We start from the raw sequence: 23,367 nt of genomic DNA on the forward strand, positions 1-23,367 counted from the left end.
AGTGACACTGTGGAAAATCCACTGAACCCACCCCCACAGTCAGCAAATAAAAGGTCAGAGAGATCGACAAACAAGACAAGAGTTGATACACTGGTAAACAAGCCCAACCACAGACACACAGACAAACAGAGTCAGACAATCACATACACACACAAAAGTACAAATGCACAGACAATCGTATATTTAGAAATTCCATACACTCTATACAAAAACACAAAATCAAAGACAAGTACACATATTTTGGACAACAGTAAGTCACCTTGCATGAGAGAGGGTGTCAGCTAAGAAATAAATACAGCATTAATGAATAAAGAAAATCAGCCATGCAAGTGCATAAGCAAAGATACATCTATACATCTAAACATACACACATTTACACACACATGCTAATGTGCGGAATCACATGCAGACATACACATAGATACATAAAAAAGGGGAGAGGACAAACATGTTTAAATAGATAAATAACAGATAGGTGAGTAACAATATACATTTAATAGAAATGTACAGTGAGGGAAAAAAGTATTTGATCCTCTGCTGATTTTGTACGTTTGCCCACAGACAAAGAAATGATCAGTCTATAATTTTAATGGTAGGTGTATTTTAACAGTGAGAGACAGAATAACAACAAAAAAATCCAGAAAAACGCGTTTCAAAAAAGTTATAAATTGATTTGCATGTTAATGAGGGAAATAAGTATTTGATCCCCTATCAATCAGCAAGATTTCTGGCTCCCAGGTGTCTTTTATACAGGTAACGAGCTGAGATTAGGAGCACTCTCTTAAAGGGAGAGCTCCTAATCTCAGCTCGTTACCTGTATAAAAGACACCTGTCCACAGAAGCAATCAATCAATCAGATTCCAAACTCTCCACCATGGCCAAGACCAAAGAGCTGTCCAAGGATGTCAGGGACAAGATTGTAGACCTACACAAGGCTGGAATGGGCTACAAGACCATCGCCAAGCAGCTTGGTGAGAAGGTGACAACAGTTGGTGCGATTATTCGCAAATGGAAGAAACACAAAATAACTGTCAGTCTCCCTCGGTCTGGGGCTCCATGCAAGATCTCACCTCGTGGAGTTTCAATGATCATGAGAACGGTGAAGAATCAGCCCAGAACTACACGGGAGGATCTTGTTAATGATCTCAAGGCAGCTGGGACCATAGTCACCAAGAAAACAATTGGTAACACACTACGCCATGAAGGACTGAAATCCTGCAGCACACGCAAGGTCCCCCTGCTCAAGAAAGCACATGTACAGGCCCGTCTGAAGTTTGCCAATGAACATCTGAATGATTCAGAGGAGAACTGGGTGAAAGTGTTGTGGTCAGATGAGACCAAAATCAAGCTCTTTGGCATCAACTCAACTCGCTATGTTTGGAGGAGGAGGAATGCTGCCTATGACCCCAAGAACACCATCCCCACCGTCAAACATGGAGGTGTGGGGGGTGTTTTTCTGCTAAGGGGACAGGACAACTGCACCGCATCCAATTGATGATGGACGGGGCCATGTACCGTCAAATCTTGGGTGAGAACCTCCTTCCCTCAGCCAGGGCATTGAAAATGGGTCGTGGATGGGTATTCCAGCATGACAATGACCCAAAACACACAGCCAAGGCAACAAAGGAGTGGCTCAAGAAGAAGCACATTAAGGTCCTGGAGTGGCCTAGCCAGTCTCCAGACCTTAATCCCATAGAAAATCTGTGGAGGGAGCTGAAGGTTCGAGTTGCCAAACGTCAGCCTCGAAACCTTAATGACCTGGTGGCCAACTACAAGAAACGTCTGACCTCTGTGATTGCCAACAAGGGTTTTGCCACCAAGTACTAAGTCGAAGGGGTCAAATACTTATTTCCCTCATTAACATGCAAATCAATTTATAACTTTTTTTTAATGTGTTTTTCTGGATTGTTTTGCTGTTATTCTGTCTCTCACTGTTAAAATACACCTACCATTAAAATTATAGACTGATCATTTCTTTGTCAGTGGGCAAACGTACAAAATCAGCAGGGGATCAAATACTTTTTTCCCTCACTGTACCCTGTTAATGATGGGCATACATACATAAAAAAGAAAAGTCTGACACATGCTGTCACAACTCATCTGTAAGGAGAAAAGGCAAACCAAGCACTTTGTACCACAGGAGAAAAAAAATACATCGAGAGAGAGAGATAGAAACTGTAATCGGGCAGTATACTTTCATTGACACAAAATAAGAGCTATAACCACAATCACCCTGGCAACTGGGGGACTTCCTGTGAAAGGCTAAAAGAGAATGGCGGGGGGGGGGCAAAGAGAGAGAGAGAGAGAGAGAAGGGAAAGGATTGAGTTGAGATAGATATGTATATGTCTCTGACCTTTCATATACATTTATATGAAAGGTGATGATAGTAGAAGACAGACAGAGAGAGAGAGGGGCGCTGGGGGGAAGTGGTCAGAGAGGGAGGAAGTAGGGTGACAGTGTTGAGAGAGAAAGAGCGGTGGAGAGCGGGGAGGATTTGGGGGAAGTGGTCAGAGAGGGAGGAAGTAGGGCGACACTGTTGAGAGAGAGAGAGAGAGAGAGAGAGAGAGAGAAGGGGAGGAAGGGAGACAGTGGGGATTGCGAGGTTGACCTTCAGAGGGTGAGGGTATGAACACTGACTAAGGAGAACAGTTGAATAGAAATGCAGAAAAAACACTGTCTCTCACCAGGACCAGGGCTGGAGACGCCACACATTTACAGGTGAGCCAACTGTGTGTACACCTGCCGAACCAACACATCAAAGGGGATCTCAGCAGAGCCAGTGTGGGGGAACAAGACCATGCTCTTTGATGGTGTCCTATCCTCTACAGACCCCGAGCTCACAGGAGTGTTATTGGGCAGTGGAGTAGTTGCGGACTGTGTTCTTCAGAAGACATCTTCTTTTTCTTTTCACCTGCCTTTTTTTTTCCCCCTCTCCTATAGGCATAGACATGTCCTCTGTACACCGCAAACAAACACACTGACGACATTGATCAGAACCCCCCCCGCACACGCACACACACACCGTCTCTGACGCACATGCGGACAACATCTTCTCCCTGATCCCTCCCTCTTTTCCGTTCGTAACCCCCCCACCCCAGCTCTCGCCACCTCCCCTCTCTCTCTTCATCATTCATATACAGTCGAATCACAGGTCCTCCACTGTCCTCACTAAGATGTTTATCTGCACCCCATTGTGGTTCCTGAAATGCCACGATGACAGGTTCAGCTCTGTGGACTGCAGATTGCAATGAGATCTGTGCAGTGCCTCCCACTGTTTCGTTCACCGTCTCCGTGCCTTCCTCTGTGCAGACCCACACAGCACATTGTAGGAACTATATATATACATATCCATGTACCCACTCAGCACATTGAGCACATCCACCCATCATTTCTATCTGTCTATCTATCTATTAAACTATGGTGTGTGGAATGTAATGTGTTTGTATTTGAATATCATTGATAACTTCATTGACAGCCACTTCATTGACTGTATAATTAAGTATTAATTAAAGCACTATTAAGAGCTATAAAGCAAACAGAGATGGCAGTTCATTGCTGTATACTAACCAAGCTATTAGCAATTAAGGTTTAGCAAAGAGTTTTTATCAGGGAGAACAGAAGAACTCATGTAAGAGCAGCACCTCTTATGAAACTGTACTATACTTCGACCTTTTCTCATGCTTTTTGCAATGGTTAATGCATACATGTTCTTTGCTTCACCACGGTCTATATCAGGGGTAACTGTACTCAGGGGGGCACACAAAAATACCCACACTGATTTTGTGGTACACAAGCATTTCTTTTTCAATTTGTCAGCTGTTCAGGCCAATGGAAACTACTCCCCCCCGGCTCTCTCTATTACTTCCCCGAATCCCTCTCTCTCCATCTCTCATTTTCTCTCTCCTGCCCCCTCTTGCTCTCCCCCTATTCCGCTCTCTTCCTCCAGTATTATCCATTCAAAGCTTCAGATGCAGTTTCCTCAGGACTGCGCTGTTGCTTTCTGCACATCTTAAACAATGTGGTTCTGGTGGTGGGAGGGGGGGGGGCATTCCGTTCTGTCAGCTGATTGTGTCGGTTATCCCAGGTGTTCTCTATCTAGTCACAGTGTTTGTTACTGAAATGCCCTCTGTACTCTCAGTGTCAGTCGTAGTTTCATATTGTCATTCCACAGGTGTACCTACAAACCCCTAATCTCAGCAGGCCCAGACTACGCCATGCCACGCCATATGTATCTGCCTGCCTGCCTGACTGTCTGTCCTTGTTTTCATTTATTCGTTCATTCATTCATCCATTTATTTGGTTGTGTATTTATTAGTAGATGTCCAGGTGACATATAGTTGTAATAGAAGAAGACAACAACAAAGGTACTAGTATCTGTATGAATATATAATATATATGAAATGTAGTATCCAACCTTCTACATAAACTCTGGTAAATAAGCAGAAGCAGCTGCAATATCATTATTGTTTATTTTCTTGCACATGGCCTCATGCAGGATGACTCCAGCGGTCACAAGACATGCATGTCAACACACAGCACAGCCTAAGCAACAAAAACACACTATACAACATCAGTCCTGATCAGAGGAGAATGAACCGAGAGCCCATTCAAAACCCGGTGCACGGTTCTGCTGAGGAGAGGCTGAAGGACAGAAACTATGGCAATACTTACAGATCAGCGCCATTGACAGAGGAGTCAGTTTATACAGACAGTCATTAATGATAGCAATTCAGGTGCAGGGATGTACACTGATATATATATAATCAGGAACACTGGGAGGGATCAGCAAGACTACAATATGATTTAACTTTGCTTGCCTATGCTTGACTGTGCTCTTACCCTTTGTAGACTACGGCACACTTTTGTAAGGGGAAGGAGGAGGAACATTCATTAAAATACTGTTCAAACTGGCAAACATCACCCCACCCATAGCCAACCAGTTGGCAAGTGCCCTGCAGGTAAGTTGGTCTCAAATCCCAGCATATTGGCACAGCGGGTTTCAGAAAGTTCCAGTGAGTCATTGCTAAACTAGCACAGTGTGTTCACTATGTGCTGAGCTGAGGTCTAAATTGGCCCGGGACATACAGTGGAAACAGAGACTGACACACAAACAGCGGGGCTAAAATTAGAGCCATATTCAAATCAGCCCTGCCACAAAGTCACAGATAGAGAGAGAGAAAGAGAGAGGGAGTGGGAGAGTACAGGAGACTGAAAGATAGAGAGGGAGGGAGTGATAGTGATAGAGAGAGAGATGTACACTTTCAGGTTGATGGGTTCACACGGTGAGGGAGGGTGGCAAGATAAAGAGGAATGCAAGGGAGGGAGGGAGAAGAGAAAGGGGAGGACATTTTACTGAAAAATGGTACAATCAGTGATGGTGATAGAAACGTCTCAGTGCCAGCGAGCCAAAAACAAAACTACTGCAGAGTACTGAGAAATCATTGCTTCACTACCGCAGAGTAATGAGAAATCATTGCTGCACTGAACTCACTTGATTGATGTGATTCTTGCGCAATAATTATTGTGTTGTCTTGAGATTGTACTGCCTTAGTTCAACTCCTTTCATTATTCTGCAGTATAATACAATCCTTCTTAAATAACTTTTCCCATAATAATAATAGTAATATGAAGAAGAAAAAAAGACTAAGAAGAGTTTGATTAAATCAGGGAACAGCCTTGTTATGAAATAAGCTCCTATATTTGCAAATATTATTGATGTATTATTTATTATGACCTCGCTATTACTCTGGGCAAGTTACAGCTGTTGGCACACAATGTACACCTTTGTAGTCACAGATTATTTATACATAGAATTTAAAGTGCCTTTTAAGAAACCCAAGGACACTGTACAAAAGGAAATGAAACAATAAAAATTGAATAAAAACCAATATAACTGGATTAAGCTAGCGCTGAATAAACTGAGGGGAAAGCCTGACTGAACAGGTTGGTTTTCAATCTTCTTTTAAAGGTGGCAATAGAATCGAAGTTACGGGTCACTGGGGGAAGAGAATTCCAACGTTTTGGGGCAGCGGCAATGAAAGTCCTGTCCCCCATAGTGCAGTCTTTTTTTGGCGATGTTGAGTAATCCAATCTCAGAAGAGCGGAGACTGCGGTAGGGTGTGTTTGCAGAATTTTACAGGGAGCCAGTGAAGTTGATATAGAGTTGGAGTGATGTGTTCCCACGGCTTAGGGCGAGTAAGGACCCTGGCAGCTCTGGAGGTACTGGAACCGATCCAGGGCTTTACCAGACACCCCGTAAAGGACTCCATTACACAAAAGCACGTATAGGGTCTCAGCTACTGGATCTGTCAGAGGCGGTCTTAGTCGGGAAATAATACAGATGTGAAAAAGGCAGATTTAATGATGGACATGATGTGGGGCTCAAAGGACAAAGGGGTCTAGGATTTCTGATCTCTGATGATGGGCAGACAGACCAGAGTGCCCCTTCGTTTGTTTCAGCCAAGGCTGTGCACGTGCCTGTTTGTAATGAACTCAATGTCCTCCCGACCAAATCTAAATCATGCATGAAGTTAATCATTGGTATACTTATTGCATGCCTTTCTAATTTTTTGAAATACATTAAATACATTGCATAACATATTCAAGATGTATATCTTTTCCCAGTTTCTCTACTTTAGTTACATCACAATATGTCTAAATCCACCCTGAATCCACCCTTCCAGTGGGATCAAGATTATTATATTTTTGATGCTGAAAATCAGGATAATCTCACCCTTTGAGTTTTGAAAAACACACAAATATTTAAGCTTACTTAAAGATAGGATTGGATTATGAATATCAATACCCAAATACCCAATTCTCCAATTTAATCCAATCTGATCACTGAATTCCTATCAGAAAAGTTTTGAAAAACTGGGCCAGAGAGGGAGCTGAGAGGTAAGCATTAAACAGCTCATAAACCACACAGCTGCATGAAGGGGTAAACATGAGGCTAATGGGTCAAGGTCTCACAGGGAATTATGAGCCTCATTGGTCAAGGTCTCAGATGTATAATGGTTGGGTAGATAACAGAGGGGGGTCTCCAGGACCAGGACAGGGAAAGCACCTGTTTATATCTGTTACTTTGTTATAGTGTGTTTGTGCTTTTTGAACCACTGTGGAATATTTCACTGTGTCACATTTAGCCCCCACACACATAAACACTGATATGACATTCTGAAGCCAGCTTGTAAATTGTTGAAGTTCAGTGGGTCTCCAGATGAGTCTGTGGTCGGGTACTTTCATTCTTTCATTCAGTTCATGGTTTTGAACCATTTCCAACTTTTTAGTGAGTGTAATTTGTAAAGATACCTGCTGTACGTTCACTGCAGCCCCCTGTGTTTGCAAGAATAATATGCAGAGATGTACTTGCACTGCAGCTCCCTGTGGTAGCAGGGTACTTTTACAAAAGCCCCCTGCTGTACCAGAGCTAGTGTGCTGTACTGCCACCCTTTTGTTACAGCGATAATGTAAGAGCACTTTTCTACTGAAATACAAACAAGGCCCCATTGTTACAGGACCTACCTTCTGTAATGTGTTTTTAATAAATGTGCCACACAGTAATAACCAGCAGCAGCAACAACATTAATATCTGTGCTGTGGACTGGGGTGCTTTCGTGACCTTATGAGCAAAAGAGCGAGAGATCCCACAGAGAGCAGACAGGAGAGGAATTCAGGAGGAGGAGGAATGCGGGGGGAGGGGGGATCCCAAAATAGTTGGGGGCAGTCCCGGATAGCCGTATCCAAAAACACCCAATGGAGGGAAAGAGAGAGAGACGGAGAATGTCTTTAACACAATATGCAAACTGTGGCCTACTCAGACTGACAGATTGACACACTTTACATCAAACTGTTGTGAATTTCATCATTTGGACGTGTAATAAACAAGCTATTAACAAAGAACTGTAGATGACAACCTCAGTTTAGGGGAACATTATTAATTGTATTATTATTATTATTATTATCATAATCTAGAGGAAATGTCTAAATACATTACAATTCCTGAACTGCCACTGATGATGTTGCCAATGCCAAAGCGAAAACAATAACTACAATATTGATCGTGATAATAGTATTGATCATAATAATGAAATGGATCATGATAGTCGAACTGTAATTAAAACAAGAATCTCTGCCATGAACTTGATATTATGATTGCGTTACCCTATCATTATGTAATTTAGTTCCAACTTTTATAGACAGACTACAAAAGAAGAAAAGATGAAGGAGGAAGAGAGAAAGCAATAATAACAAGAAAAAAAAGAGGGGAAAGAAGGTGGATCCTGAGAGAAACTAGGTATGTAGGGATGTAAACAAGAAACAAGAAATCCAACCAAGATAATACAGTCAGCCTTGTTCTCGGTTGTTGCTACACGCTTTCCCTCTCCAGTGCGAGCGATTGTGAGGGAAGGCATCACATGGTTTATTATTAACTCACTTTTCTTCGTTTTTTTCCGCAATCCTTTAAAGATTGAGATCAGAGTGGAGGCCGAGGCCGTGGCTGGAAAGGAAATAAACAGCAAGAAAGTACAAATAACAAGAGAGAGGTGGAAATATGAAAAAAGAACAAAGAGAATGTGAATAAAATAAGTACACACAGAAAGGGAAAATAGTATAGAAAGATAAGCTTAAATGGACATATATAGATAACGTAATGAGATGGAGAAAGATTTCAATACATCTGAAAAAGTATACTAAAACACACAAAACAGGAAAAAGAAGAACAGTAGTAAGAAAGGAAATGACAAACATTTAAGTCACAATAGTATATTTTTGATTTGTGGAAGTATTCTTGCAAATACCTGGCACCCACACAACCACAGACACGCACACACACCTACACATCATTCGCATACATACACACTCCTGGTTATGACCTAACAAGTCCCAGCCCCAGCCCAAAACATGTCGCTAAGTGCTGTCTAGTCTGACCAGCTGTTTTGACCAAAATATCATTCCCCCATTTTACTGAGGAGCACCCTGCCCATACTTCGTAGGCTTATTTCTTTATTTATTTTTAAGGCCGTAATGATCCATTTACTGTGAATATAAAGCCACAAGCAATACAGTCAAACTCAGAAAGCACCGTGTGTCTGAAACTACAAGCAGGGGGGAAGCAGTAAGTTTCGAACCCTGCCCCATGTGTTTGTGTTGGCTGTTCGGGTAATGCACCCGTCATTTAATCCGCTTGTTCAGTTTCTTATTTTGTTTTGCTTTTCAGTTTGTTTTCATTTCGTACTTATATAAGGCAAGACGAACTCCACCCCCCATGGCATCAGAAGCAGGCTTGTAATGATGCTGGGGGGGGGGGGGTTAACAAAAAAATAAACGTATCTTTCCTGAATATAGCGCCCTTATTAGCCCCTATACATCAGGTACAGCAATAGTGAACACTCAGGTGCACAAAACTCCCAGGCAGGAAAATAACTCTCTGGGGTGTCTGAGGTCTAAAGCTGTTGTTACTTGAACTGTGCAAGCTGTCCATTGCAGTCACTACACTAACCATCCAGGGCCCAGGGACAGTAATCAAGCGTCTCCAGTCAGCGACCTGTTCTAGTGGAAGCATCCATGGTCTTCGGCTTGAGGCACACCTACAACAAAAAAACGAATTTAATGTGAATAAAGATCAACTTTTTATTATTTCTATATGACTTACATTATTTTTGAGTGGGAATTATCCAGAAATTCTGTGGAACCCTCGCTAATGTTTGACGGCACAGATATGAGCCACAGCAGACTGGCAGTAAAACACTGAGCTAGACGAGTTTCTACTAATAAACTATGAGCTAGATGGAGTTTCTGCACCCCATACTTCAGATCCAATAACAGCAAGGGGGTCCGTCTTAAGATACATCGGGACACAGGGTTTTCCAATCACTCCACAGACCTGCCAATGGGAGACTGATCACTGGAAACAGCTGAAATCCCTCACCCCACCGAGTCCTGACTGGAGAGTCGATGGTTAAAAGAGAAAACACCAGTTGACCTTCAGTGAGCTCACATGTAAACCCCCAAGTTGCTCATCTCTCCCTCTGCGCAGAATTTCCCTGCTCTTCATATCGCCTCAAAACCACTCTCACTTTTGCCTGGCCTAGCAAGCGACAAGCCATGAACAAGAAAAAGCACCCACCCACCCACCAGTTTAATATCAACTCAATATTAACCCAGTTACGTTAACTGCCCTCAGGTCACACCCCATGGGCAACAATTGCTCAGCGGGAACCGCCATACAAGCATGCGAAAGTGCATTGCAGATTGTGCATCATGCTGACAAAAGTATTGACAAGCGACCAGCCTACAAAAGACTGTGAATTTACCCACATCTAACTACAGTGCAGTGCTATATAATGTAGAGGAGGACAGTATAGTGAAGTATAGAACAGTACAGTATGGTATAGCACCTTCCTTCTCTTTGAGGGGCTGTATCTCTCCACCTGTTGCTAGTGTGTGTGGTTGTGATTGTCTTAGTTGACATGATATCGCTATGATATATACCGTAGTATATATACTACGATATAGAACAGTATAGTATAGGAAAGCAGTGTCGGACAGTATATCAAAGTATGAACAGTACAGCATAGTATGGAATACTATACAGTATAGCTCAGTATGGGAGAGTACTGTTTGAAATAATAATAAAAAATAAAAAAACACAAATCAGCCTTTTCTCTAGAATATTAATGCACAATATCCCTTTCCTAAATAGAAAATGGCAAGCTAGCCACCCTGTCAGAGCTCCTCCCTGACCCTTTCTGTCATGGGATGGATACGCGATATCATGTCAAATAAGACACAATATACCAAGATGACAATCACAACCACACACTAGAAACAGATGGAGAGATACAGCCCCTCAAAGAGAAGGAAGTCCGTTGGCAGAGATGCGACGATATAGAGTGAGTAAGAGCTGTACAGAATATCGTAGTGTAAGGTATAGTCAACCAAAGACCTTACATTAAAATTAGTATAAACGTCACTGCGTATACAACAGTGCTTCAGACACCGTGGGCTACAGGGAGTATGATAGTACGATGTGTATCCTATATAAAAACAACAACAAATATAGTATATTGCAACATCTAACAGCCAACACCACATCATAACCCAGTGAATCACGATGACACTGCATTAAATTAAAAGTGCAGTAAATACAATCAATCAGAGTAAGCACACATCCAGGTGCAAATCAAACAAAAAACAAACTAGTGCAGACATGAGAGAGATTGGTCCCCAGTCTGTGCTAAGGGTGGGGTACTGTAGGACTATGGAGGAGTTACAGTACATTTGTGAAAGTGCTAACAATGTGTAAGAATGAGGGAGCAGAGCCAAATAAAGTGCATAGCATTGGGCTGCTGCGTTACAGCTACTGTCTGAATGGACATCTTATCTTTCAGAGAGCGATTATATAAACATGTCCAGAGGTTTTCTGCAACCATGCAAAGGGGACAAAGTTGGGCCGGCTGGTTGCCCAATGGTATCTACACAGAAGACTGACGGTGTTGGGGGTTTGCAGTATTAACCACGCTAACCGTAACCTAACACTGTAAATGAACTATAAGAAGCGACAACAAACATGATTTATCCATTCCAAATGTAAATAAAAAAAACCATAAACAGCCCACCTACATTCAATTAAGCTCGTTGTTATATTTAACGCTGATATTCTTTGCCTCCCAAATAGACAGAATCTGGAAAAAACACCATCCGTTTCGGATAAACGTGTTATCTGCATTACTGTCTCGCTTCATCTGACACTTTTCTTTTTTTACAACTACTTTCACAATGCGTCGCCCGAGCCCTCTACTGGAAACTACTCAAAACACAGTGATAATAATACAAATAAATAACAAAAATTGAAAAAAACATCCGGTACTGCCAAGGATCCTACATTGCATTTCAACAGAAGCGTCCCTATATGGGTTTCTAGGCAAGAACGCTTGGACCAGAAACGGTTGAGGCAGTATTCATCAACTGAATTGGAAAAAAAACACATGCTGATCGACTTGAGGGTGGACAGCAGAGGAAAGTTCAAAGGAAAAGATAAAGAAAGAAAGAAAGAAAAAAAAAACCCTGCCGCAACGTGACATTGAAAAAGACCCCACCGCGCTCTTTGATGTGCAGTCTCAGCCCACACCTCAAGGCGCAGGGAAATCCCTTCCAAACGAGACAGATAGCACAGCGAGAGAGAGCAAAAAGAAGAAGAAAGTGTCATGAATCTTATTTAACGAGGCGATCACGTCCCAGCACGCAGCTCCTGCCCGGGTCTCTCCATCTCCTCCTCATCTCTCTCTCACACACAGGCGGCCGGAGAGGCGTGGCGATGTGGCCCTGTCCGGCCCAGAGGGTGGCCGCGCTGCTGGGGCTGTGGTGCGGCGTGCTGACCGTGGCTGCCGTGGCTCTGGCTGTGGTCGTCTTCACAGGGCAACACGACGACCAGGCGGGGGTAAGAGTGTGTGGGTGCTTGCACTCACCCTAGATGTATTGTTTGTAGTTATTGATTTTGCAATAATAATAATGTGTACTACATTCGTGCATTTGTATGCGTGTCTGTGCATTGTAAATACACGTGTTCTTGTAGCACTGGAATTGTGGCGTGTAAAATTAGTTTGCAATTATTATTATTGTACTATATGCTTTTGTTTGCGCGTTCTTCAACATCTGTTTTAATGCTTTAAGTAGTAATGCAATAATAAGAATATTGTTTGGGTGGAAAGTGGAAAGCAGAGCTGGAAATCCAGGTGCTCGGATGAATTGCAGGCGCTCTGCTCGATATAGCAGCTGTGCACGGTGACTGCACCTCGAGCTTTTCCGATGCGTTGGCTTCGGCGGGGCTCTCCTTGTGATTTCAACGCACTTTCGTAACAAAGAGATAACAGATTAAGTAATGATGAACGATAAACATCCCCACTGATAATAAGTGCTCAGCTGCAGACCTCGCTTTACAGTGCATATCGCAGGGTCTTCTGCACTGTATCAGTGCCAATGTGCCAATGACAGCTGCCTTTTTCTTGCTGTTTACGGTACTTTCTCGAAAATCGCTGGTGTAAATCGGTTAACATTTTCCTTTTCTTTTTTCTTTTTTTAGTTTTGTTTTGTTTCATTATCTATTAAAAACAAAACAAGGCCCTGAAAAGTCCCAAGGATTTTACCTTTTTTTGGCCAGCTGGTCCTTTGCTCTGGTTGGAAATTGAATATTGAACGTCAATAAACATACAGTGCAACCGATATCACAGTCAATAAACTCAATCCAAAAACTGCAAAATCCGTATAAACTATACTGATTACACATAAGACACCGTCGTTACAATCAGCTACAATGTCCATCAAAGACAGTACAGTCAGTATAGGCTGAACAGAATATATAACACATACAGGATATAGCAATCGCAAGGATGTTAACTACACTGAAACCACTTTTTCAAACACATATGTGTTGCAGCGCCTAAATCTGCGAGAGATTATAACACTTTAAACAGCGAAATCACTGTGCTTGTAATGTCCCATGTGCAATAGTTCCCAAGTACATAGGGGATGGACCGGTACTGAGGATGTCCAATCCTGATCGCAGGAGATGGAGAGGTATAGCATAGTATAGTCTAGTGTCTTATAGCATTGCCTATCATCGTACAGTAAAATAAAACCATAGAGCAGGAAAAAAGCCAAGTGCAATAGTGCATGCAGTGGTCAAACCAGACAAATGTAAAGTTGTATCTGTGGTAAACGGTCACAATACCGGCACACTGCAAAAAATACAAGTCTTATCAAGCATATTTATCTTGTTTCCAGGTTAAAGAATCTAACCATCCTTAAAATAAGATACAGTTCCTTAACAAGCAAGATAATAACACTTGTTTCTAAGAACATATGCCTTGAATATGTTGTATTTTGTCTTGTTCCACTGGCAGATTTTTAAACTTATTTTAAGCAATTCAAGGCATATGTTCTTAGAAACAAGTGTTATTATCTTGCTTGTTAAGGAACTGTATCTTATTTTAAGGATGGTTAGATTTTTTTTCCTGGAAACAAGATAAATATACTTGATAAGACTTGTATTTTTGGAAGTGCCGTGTTAGCACTGGGCCGACACTCACACCTGTGTGGGGGCCAACCTTAGGTAATGAAGAAGAATCAGATAATGCAGGTGAATCGGCACATCTAGATAATGACAAAGCCACCTATCTGTCTATCTATGAATCATTGACTCAGGGTTGACATAGTAGATTAGCAATGTGAGTGTGTGTACCAGCGTGTATAAGACGATGTGTGCGTAAAGCAGTGTTTTGCATGTCTGTGCACCAGTGTGAGTGTAGATCAGTGCCTGTGTATATCAGCATGTGTGTGTGGAACGGTGTTTGCGTGTATGTGCGTATGTAACATGTATACGTGTGTGTGCAGCAGTGTGTAACGGTGTGTGCAGCAGTGTGCATCGGTGTGGAGGTGGTTTTGATTGTGGAGGAGAAATCGCCGTCTCACTCTGACTCAGCCTGCGCTTTGAAACGGAGCACAAAGCTTTCCCATTCAGCCAAGTCAGACATCTCCTGGACTGGGGCCAGACGATCCGACTACTCTAACACACAGACACCTGTCAGTTCACCTCTCCACTCCCCTTCCTCTTCCTCCCTCTCTCCCCTGTCCTGTTGTGTGTTTATTAGAGGGCTTATCCTCCATCTCTCTCCGTGTCTGTTACTGTCTCTCCTCTCCTTTCTGTGTGTATTAGCATCCGGTATATGTGTGTCAAGGACGTCCCTCGCTGTAGAAGAGCTGTCCCCTCGCAGCTTGGGTTCTGGCTACACACAAAAACCGCACATCTCTCATGTCATTTATATAATGTATTACCTTTTCATAAATCACAGTGAAAAGAACAGTTATCCCGGTTAATTATAACATGGCTAATATAACGTATCTCCGTCTTAAATCACGGTCGGTCCGTGATTGGTGGTGATGGACCCCTGACCACAGCAATTGTGATGATTTTATTTCTTTCAGTTGTGCGTTACAACACGCTATACACATTTTTCCCCGAACAAACCGAAACAGAAAAGCCAAACAGAAAACACACTGGTCCAGCTGTTAAAGAGCAACAGGAGACTACAGCAGGGGATTCTCACAGAAACTCTTCCCTATTTCACAAACCCCTACAGCGGCTTCCGCACGGCGGCGCCTCTTGGATTTTTATGTCGTTTTTTGTTCCTCCGACCTGTAGCGGGAGGCGGTTTCTTCAAACACAACCCTGACCTTTATTTAACTGTGAAAATAACCGAGAAAGTTTTGTTGGGACACAGGGGACGTGAGGGGAGAGAATCTCTTCAGAGCAATTTTGAAACCCAGTAATGGCACGCAAAACTATAGCACTCCGGACACGGCTGATGTGGTGTGCAGTGCACGGGTCCGAGCCCGGTTCCTGCTCTCTGCAGTCTTGGTTTGCATTTAGAGCATTCTGGTCTGAGAAGCACCTACAATCATTCCCAGCCTCAAGGTCAAGTCACACAAGAGCAGCTGCATCTCTACAATCTTTACACCGAGGACATTACAGTTGCAAATTCCTCAGCAGAGAAACAACAGCCAGAGCTCACCAGCGAAAGTAAAGATGAGATTAGGAGTCTGGGTGCGGAAAACAGCGCTTTTTTACAAAGAGAGCTATGGGGGAACAAGCTATCCCAGCCATGTAGTTAAAACTGTCTGAAAACTGATTGATACACTGACTGACCCATTGATTTACTTACTGACCGATACATTGACTAATTGATAAACTGATATACCAACTGACTGATACATGTATTGACTGACTGAAACCTTAATTTACTTACTGATTGATAGACTAATATATCAACTGACTGATACACGTACTGACACATTGATTTACTTACTGAGACACTGAATAACTGAGATACTGACTAATTGATACATAAATATATCAACTGACTAATACACAAACTGACACACTGAATTACTTACTGACTGATTGATACATGTAATAGGTGATACACTGATCTACTGATAAACTGACTGACTGATACATGGACTAACCGAATGATAAACCGACTCACAGATTGACCTCACATCGTTACATCAGCTGTTTGATAAAGTGACAGATACACTGAGTGTACCAGCCAGCTCTCCTGCACACAAACAGTTCAGTGAGCAGGAAAGCCACTGATGAATCCCCCTCTGCCCTGAGTTTAGCAGAAATCAGTTGCTAAGTAATCTACCCTGTGGCTACTCATTGTAGTCATTAATAGACTTCCCATGGTTTCTAGTGTCAAGAACCACTCATGTCCACTTGTTAACCTGAATTTAAACATTACAAAGTAACGCATACTTGCGTATCAAATGCAAACAAGTCTTAATTTAACCCAGAATCGTACAGGATCATATTAGCGCCATAAGTATTGAATTCAAAATAATAATAAAAACATTGTAAACGAGAATAAAAGTTGAAAATGTAACGACAAATTGAGTACAAGTTCAATAATGAATGTTGAGATCAAAAATAAAACAATCAAAAGCAAAATGTATAGAACTGCAAACAAAAAGAATATCAAAAGTACAAAACCTAATGAGAGCAGAATACTAATTCATTAATTGAGACCATTTCGATCACGCTCTCACCTGGGGTTTCTGCCTTTGGTTACAATACTAGATTATTTGCTTTCAATTTCTTTTTTTCCCAGTTGCGCGTTTTGGGACAATTTTTCCGTGAAGGTGTGGTTTAGAGGAAGGCGTATATCTGGGGTGGCTAACCCTGGTCCTGGAGAGCCGCAGGGTCTACAGGCTTTTGTTCTATCCAGATCGTTAACTGCTTAATTGAACCAATCATATCCATTGGGTACCCATTGATTGGTAATTTAGAGAGACCTGGAAATCCTGCAGGATTGCAGCTCTCCAGGACCAGGGTTAGTCACGCCTGGCATAGATCATGGCTCTCCATTGGTCCACTAAAATCTTTTACTATACTTTACCACAGATTGTTTCTATATGACTGAGTGGGGTTCAGAATTTAATTTTAAACAAAGCATGTTTTTTCCCAATTCAGCAAATGCATATCCATGACAAAACTGATGCACTTCTGATGTGTACAATATATAAAGTACAAAGTTGCTGCCAATAAGTAGCACGGTCAGAGGTTATAAAGGTTAAATTAGTGATCGCTTTTTTTGCTTTATATCAAACTCCCACCTGGCCACCCCTGAGCCCTGTCACAGTCTGCATTGATCATAACCCCAGACTCTCTGCTTCTTCCAGGCGCAGGGGAGGAATCCTGGAATAGCAGGTGAGAGAGTGACTGATCACAGTTAAAGCCTTTTCAAAGACCTGGATAATAAAACGGAAAATAAATCTCAGTACTTCCCAGCCATGCCCTTGGAGGAAACCCTTTGTCTCCTGGCTTCCATTACAGCCCCAGGTGTTGTTGCCCCCTACTGGCCTGACCCATGTCCACCTGTTTCAGAGCTGAAAAGCAACTGACAGGTTAAAGTCCGAAAGTCACTATGTGAACAATTAAGAGCTCAGTTTTCATGACGAGCAGCAGACACAGGGCTGGCATCACAGTGTACCTGAATGGTACAGCCACCCAGAGCCTCACATCTGTACCGAGGAATCCTGGGAAATGTAGTGCTTGACATGCATGTGTTTGCTTGCATGTACATGTATGTATGTGCATGTTTGCATCCATGTATGTACAGCAGGTGTGTGTGAATGTAAGTGTATACTGTGTATGTATGTATTTACAGTATATGTGTGTGTCTAATTATTTCAAGTTACAGGAGTAAAGGTTTGTACTAATGCTGCTCTGTTCTTTCTGCACAGACGCTATCGTTGGCCAGCACAGTGAACCATCTGGTGGGTAAAGGGTCTCGCCTCCATGTTTTATTAAGCTATGTAGTATAGGACAGTACAATTTGGTCATGCTGTGTTGCTGTAGGTTTTGTGTCCATGCTTGTGCTTGAGTCGCTCAGACGGATTGTTGTGTTGCTCAAGTGTGTGAAGAGATCACTGTCTTCCTGGTTGCAGGTGGAGACCCCTCTTCCTCCCCATCCCCCCCTCCCTGGCTTCCGTCAATCAAGGCACCCAAACACAGAAAAGGTTACTGATGATCAGGGTCTCCAAAAACACTTGGGGGCGGGGGGGTACAGGGGAGGGACAGGGAGAAAGCAAGAAAGTGGATGGGGGGAGGAAGGAAGCGGAGAGGTGGGAGAAGGAAGGGATTGAGAAAGAGATGGAAACGCAGGGAGCAAGGGAGGGAGGGAGACAGTGGGACAGTGCTGGAGGAAGAGGAGTAAAAGGGAGAGAGATGGTTGATGGTAGAGAGGGAGAGGGTGAGAGAAAAATATGCTGTTTTGATTTTCTAAAAGATGTTTGTATTGTTTCCTGCAGGGGAACATTCAAGCCCCTGCCCCCTGCAAGCACAGAGTGAGTCACCGACCGACAACACGGTGTACTACACTTCCTATGGTGCCTCTCGGTGCCACACTGAGATCTCATGGGAATTGTAGTCCCCTATTTCTGGTCCAACACACACACACACACACAGTGACTGAGTGCATTGAGGTGAGAGGGACACAGTGCCCATAAACAGAGATTCACACAGCCAGGCAGAGAGACACACATATATACACACACTACTACATACACAACAAATACTGTTTCCCAAACCATAGACATTCAAAGGTCACATTAAGACACCTAAACAGCTGCTCTGTTCTGACGCACCTCTCTCTCTCTCTCTCTCTCTCTCTCTCTCTCTCTCTCATTAGCACAGCAAAAGATATATGTACCATTGATCCATCTGCATCTGGGTGAGTGTGTCAGACCGTGCATGTTTCCTTGTGTGAGTATTTATGTGTCTTTGTGTGTGTCACACATACACACAATGCCTGTAGAAATTCTACACCTCCTTGAATGCTTTTCACATTGAGTTGTGTCAGTGCCTGAGTTTCATGCATTTCATTTTCTTTTTTTCCTACTCATCTACACTTCATACACCATATGTTAATATATACACTCACCTAAATGATTATTAGGAACACCTGTTCAATTTCTCATTAATGCAATTATCTAACCAACCCATCACATGGCAGTTGCTTCAATGCATTTAGGGGTGTGGTCCTGGTCAAGACAATCTCCTGAACTACAAACTGAATGTCTGAATGGGAAAGAAAGGTGATTTAAGCAATTTTGAGCGTGGCATGGTTGTTGGTGCCAGACGGGCCGGTCTGAGTATTTCACAATCTGCTCAGTTACTGGGATTTTCACACACAACCATTTCTAGGGTTTACAAAGAATGGTGTAAAAAGGGAAAAACATCCAGTATGCGGCAGTCCTGTGGGCGAAAATGCCTTGTTGATGCTAGAGGTCAGAGGAGAATGGGCCGACTGATTCAAGCTGATAGAAGAGCAACTTTGACTGAAATAACCACTCATTAAAACCGAGGTATGCAGCAAAGCATTTGTGAAGCCACAACACGTACAACCTTGAGGCGGATGGGCTACAACAGCAGAAGACCCCACTGGGTACCACTCATCTCCACTACAAATAGGAAAAAGAGGCTACAATTTGCACAAGCTCACCAAAATTGGACAGCTGAAGACTGGAAAAATGTTGCCTGGTCTGATGAGTCTCGATTTCTGTTGAGACATTCAGATGGTAGAGTCAGAATTTGGCGTAAACAGAATGAGAACATGGATCCATCATGCCTTGTTACCACTGTGCAGGCTGCTGGTGGTGGTGTAATGGTGTGGGGGATGTTTTCTTGGCACACTTTAGGCCCCTTAGTGCCAATTGGGCATCGTTTAAATGCCACGGCCTACCTGAGCATTGTTTCTGACCATGTCCATCCCTTTATGACCACCATGTACCCATCCTCTGATGGCTACTTCCAGCAGGATAATGCACCATGTCACAAAGGTCGAATCATTTCAAATTGGTTTCTTGAACATGACAATGAGTTCACTGTACTAAACTGGCCCCCACAGTCACCAGATCTCAACCCAATAGAGCATCTTTGGGATGTGGTGGAACGGGAGCTTCGTGCCCTGGATGTGCATCCCACAAATCTCCATCAACTGCAAGATGCTATCCTATCAATATGGGCCAAGATTTCTAAAGAATGCTTCAGCACCTTGTTGAATCAATGCCACGTAGAATTAAGGCAGTTCTGAAGGCGAAAGGGGGTCAAACACAGTATTAGTATGGTGTTCCTAATAATCCTTTAGGTGAGTGTATATTAAAAAGAAAATACTGGAATATCATAATTGGATAAGTCTCCACCCCGAGTTGGAAGCACCTTTAGCAGTAATTACAGCGGGAAGTCTGTGGGGATCGGTCTGTACCAGGTTTGCACACCTAGATTTGGCAATATTTGACCGTTCTTCTTTAAAAAACTGCTCAAGCTCTGTCAAGTTCCTCAGGGAGCGTTGATGGACAGCAACCTTCAAGTCATGTGTGTATATAAGGGTGTGTGTGTGTGTGTGTGTGTGGTCTAGTCTACCAGCTTCCCTAACCTCTGCTCTTCCCCTTCCCTCCCCAACCTCCACAGACCGTAACCTCGCCTTGAGCATTGTCCACAATCTGGGCTCCCTGACCCTGACCAATTCATCCGCAGTGCAGATCGGAGAGACGGGCTTCTACCACCTGTATGGCCAGATCACCTTCTCAGTGAAGGCCAACTGCAGCCAGTGTTCAGTGGAGGTGTGGAAAGTGGCACGGAGCAAGACCCAGAAGAGTAGGTCTCTGAGCAAGGCCGTGACGGAGATCCAAGCGGGACTGGGAGCAGGGCGCAGCCTGCCTTTCACGACTGTGGAGCTGCTGCAAAAGGGAGACCGGTTGGAACTGCGCATCCAGCCCAAGGAGCAACATCACCTCAAGCTGAACGATAATCTGTCCTTCTTCGGGGTGTTAAAGGTGTCTGACTCCTCGTAGGGCCCTATCCGCTGGGGGGGTGGGTGAGTGGGGGATTGCAGTGCTGAGACAGAGATTGTAGATTACCCTCTCCTCCCCCAACCCCCCCCCCCACAAAAACAACCACTGACAGTTTTTTACAGCGCAATGAATGTACAGCAAAGTCACTTTTTCCTTTGTATTGTCCTGGGCTCATAACTCACAGGCCAGTGTCCCAGTCAGACCCCAGATCCCTGTACTCTAATCATTAGCCTTTAAAAAACGACTGACTGACTGACTGTGCTGGAGGAGCGCCCCCAAACCCCTCACTCCCTAGTGACAGCATGGTCAATTTCTGAGGACCATGTACAATGTCTATTTGAATTCAATGTTACATGTATATTATATATTGTTTTTATTATATAAGATTTATAAACACATACACATTTTTCTAAGATCTCACTGAACTGAAGACCGTGTGTGTGTGGTGGGGGCTGGGGGAGGGGAAAATGCCATATTTTAAGTTCTCTTTCTTTCAAAATCTAATTTGTTTCCTTTCTCCTTTACCATACAACGAGACAAGTGTGTACCCTATGATCTGTACAGCGCTGTGAGCCAGATCCATGCCATGCTTTACAGATGTGTATTGTACTATGTACTGTGTTGTATTGTACTGAGTTGTACTGTAGTGTGTGTGTGTGTGTGGGGGGGGGGGGGGGTTAGTGTGTCAGTCATAATCATGCCTCTGTCTAAATATTCTCAGTGTAAAAGCATCTGTGTTGTTATTTATTTAAAGTAAAGTATTTAAATACATCTTAGTAACAACAAGTGTTGGCGTTTTCTTATTATTATTCACATGCTTATTGCTGCGAGTTCTCTGTTGCCTAATTGTACAGATGAAGGTGTTCCGGTCGATCGGTGTTAAACTGGCGCCCCCTGGCGGCCTTGTAGCTCCGCGCTGCCGTACCCTTTATGAAGTTCAGAGTTAATCTAGTCTGTAATTTGCGTTTGCCTCGGTCAAATGCATTCATAATATAACATCAATGTCAATTTTAAAGGCATTTGATATTATATCTTACACTAAGAACCAACAAAGCACGGACAATAGGCATGGGCTTCATTTATGTTCTAGAATACAGAAGTCGAATGTCATCATATAAAAAGGTATGGAACCTTTGAAGATAAATGCTTTTGCATCGTTTACAACTTTAATCTTTAAAATGTCACTAATAAATCCATATGACTACTATACACTGTGCCTTCTCGAGTAGCCGGTGTATTAGTAGCGGCGGGCTGCGCTGCGTGTGTCGGTGGGGGGGCGGGGGCAGTTTGAACGCGCGGTTTTATACACCGGAGACACCACCGTTGAGCCTGTGATCACCGAACTGTAATTAAAGCCACACTAATTCTGATTTTAATTGCCGCCTATTCCTGTCACTGTCTACCGCAACCAAAACTTGCTTCAGTCTAGTGAGCTCATGAATATTCACGAAGCGGCAACTTCTGACAGCACTTCTTGTCAGGCCGGGCGAAAACACCGTTCGTTGCCAAAATAACGCGCATGTCAGGGAGGGATGCCTCTCTTACGATGCAGAGGCATTGCGTTAAAAGAGAGCCTGCAATACCACACAGCAGCAGCGCCGACCTCCTCGTCATCCCACGATGCCCCGCAATCCCGCTGCTGAGACACGTCTTCACAGGGAGAACAAACAACCCGCCGCAGCTCGGCTGTGTGGGGCCGCCCCCGTGTCACACCCCCTCCCTTCATCCAGGAAAGCAACAGCACGCATGTGCATTTCGTTATTTGATCAGTTTTAAAAGCAAATTCATGTTTAAATCGCCCAAAACGCACACACTGCTTCTGTACAAATATACAGTGACTAGTACTACTCACCACACTACAGATATAATAATGACACCCCAATAAAGAGCAGCCATTACTGACCTGCCGTCCTCCGTCACTCTAAAACTGGAGGGACTCTGAAGGTGGAAGGTCGCAGCTAATTGCGTTTGTTGCTCTTCTTGCTCCCGCTTTCTTGCACAACCCCTGCATCTCCCCCTGCTGGAGCCCGAGCCAAGATCGTTTAATTCTTTTATAAAAGATTATATTTTAAAATGAATTTTAAAAATGAATTTTAATTGATTTTAAAGATTTAGTTGTTTTTAAAAACACTAGTTTGATTGGTTTTTTGGGTTGTTTTTGTTATATTTCTTTGACAAATGCATTGGCCGTTTGGTTTTAATTTTAAATGAATTGGACTGTTTTGGTTTGTTTTTTATTTTTCTTGTTTTATTTTCTTTTTTTGATTTGTCCGATTCATTTTCAGTTATTTTCAATGTATATGACATTTTTTGTTGGTTAGCAGGTTTGCTTTTAGTACATTTGTTTTTCTTTTATGCACATGTTCAGTTATTTTGAATTTAATCACTTTGAGATTTTAATTTTTTTAAGTGATTTTAGTAATTGATTAAAAAAAATTTAATCACAAGAA

General features: G+C 43.0%; 1 protein-coding gene across 1 annotated transcript; it reads left to right on the top strand.

Moving 5' to 3' along the window:
• Positions 1–11,899: 11,899 nt before the first annotated feature.
• LOC136771934 (uncharacterized) lies at positions 11,900–21,596 on the top strand. Its single transcript, XM_066724518.1, has 7 exons — positions 11,900–12,443; positions 17,243–17,270; positions 17,807–17,839; positions 18,011–18,082; positions 18,374–18,409; positions 18,754–18,795; positions 20,535–21,596. The coding sequence occupies exons 1-7, from the start codon at positions 12,114–12,116 to the stop codon at positions 20,915–20,917; spliced, it is 924 nt and encodes a 307-aa protein (XP_066580615.1). The 5' UTR covers positions 11,900–12,113; the 3' UTR covers positions 20,918–21,596.
• Positions 21,597–23,367: the final 1,771 nt, after the last annotated feature.

This window comes from Amia ocellicauda, chromosome 15, assembly GCF_036373705.1.
Source record: "Amia ocellicauda isolate fAmiCal2 chromosome 15, fAmiCal2.hap1, whole genome shotgun sequence".
Taxonomy (NCBI): Eukaryota; Metazoa; Chordata; class Actinopteri; order Amiiformes; family Amiidae; genus Amia; species Amia ocellicauda.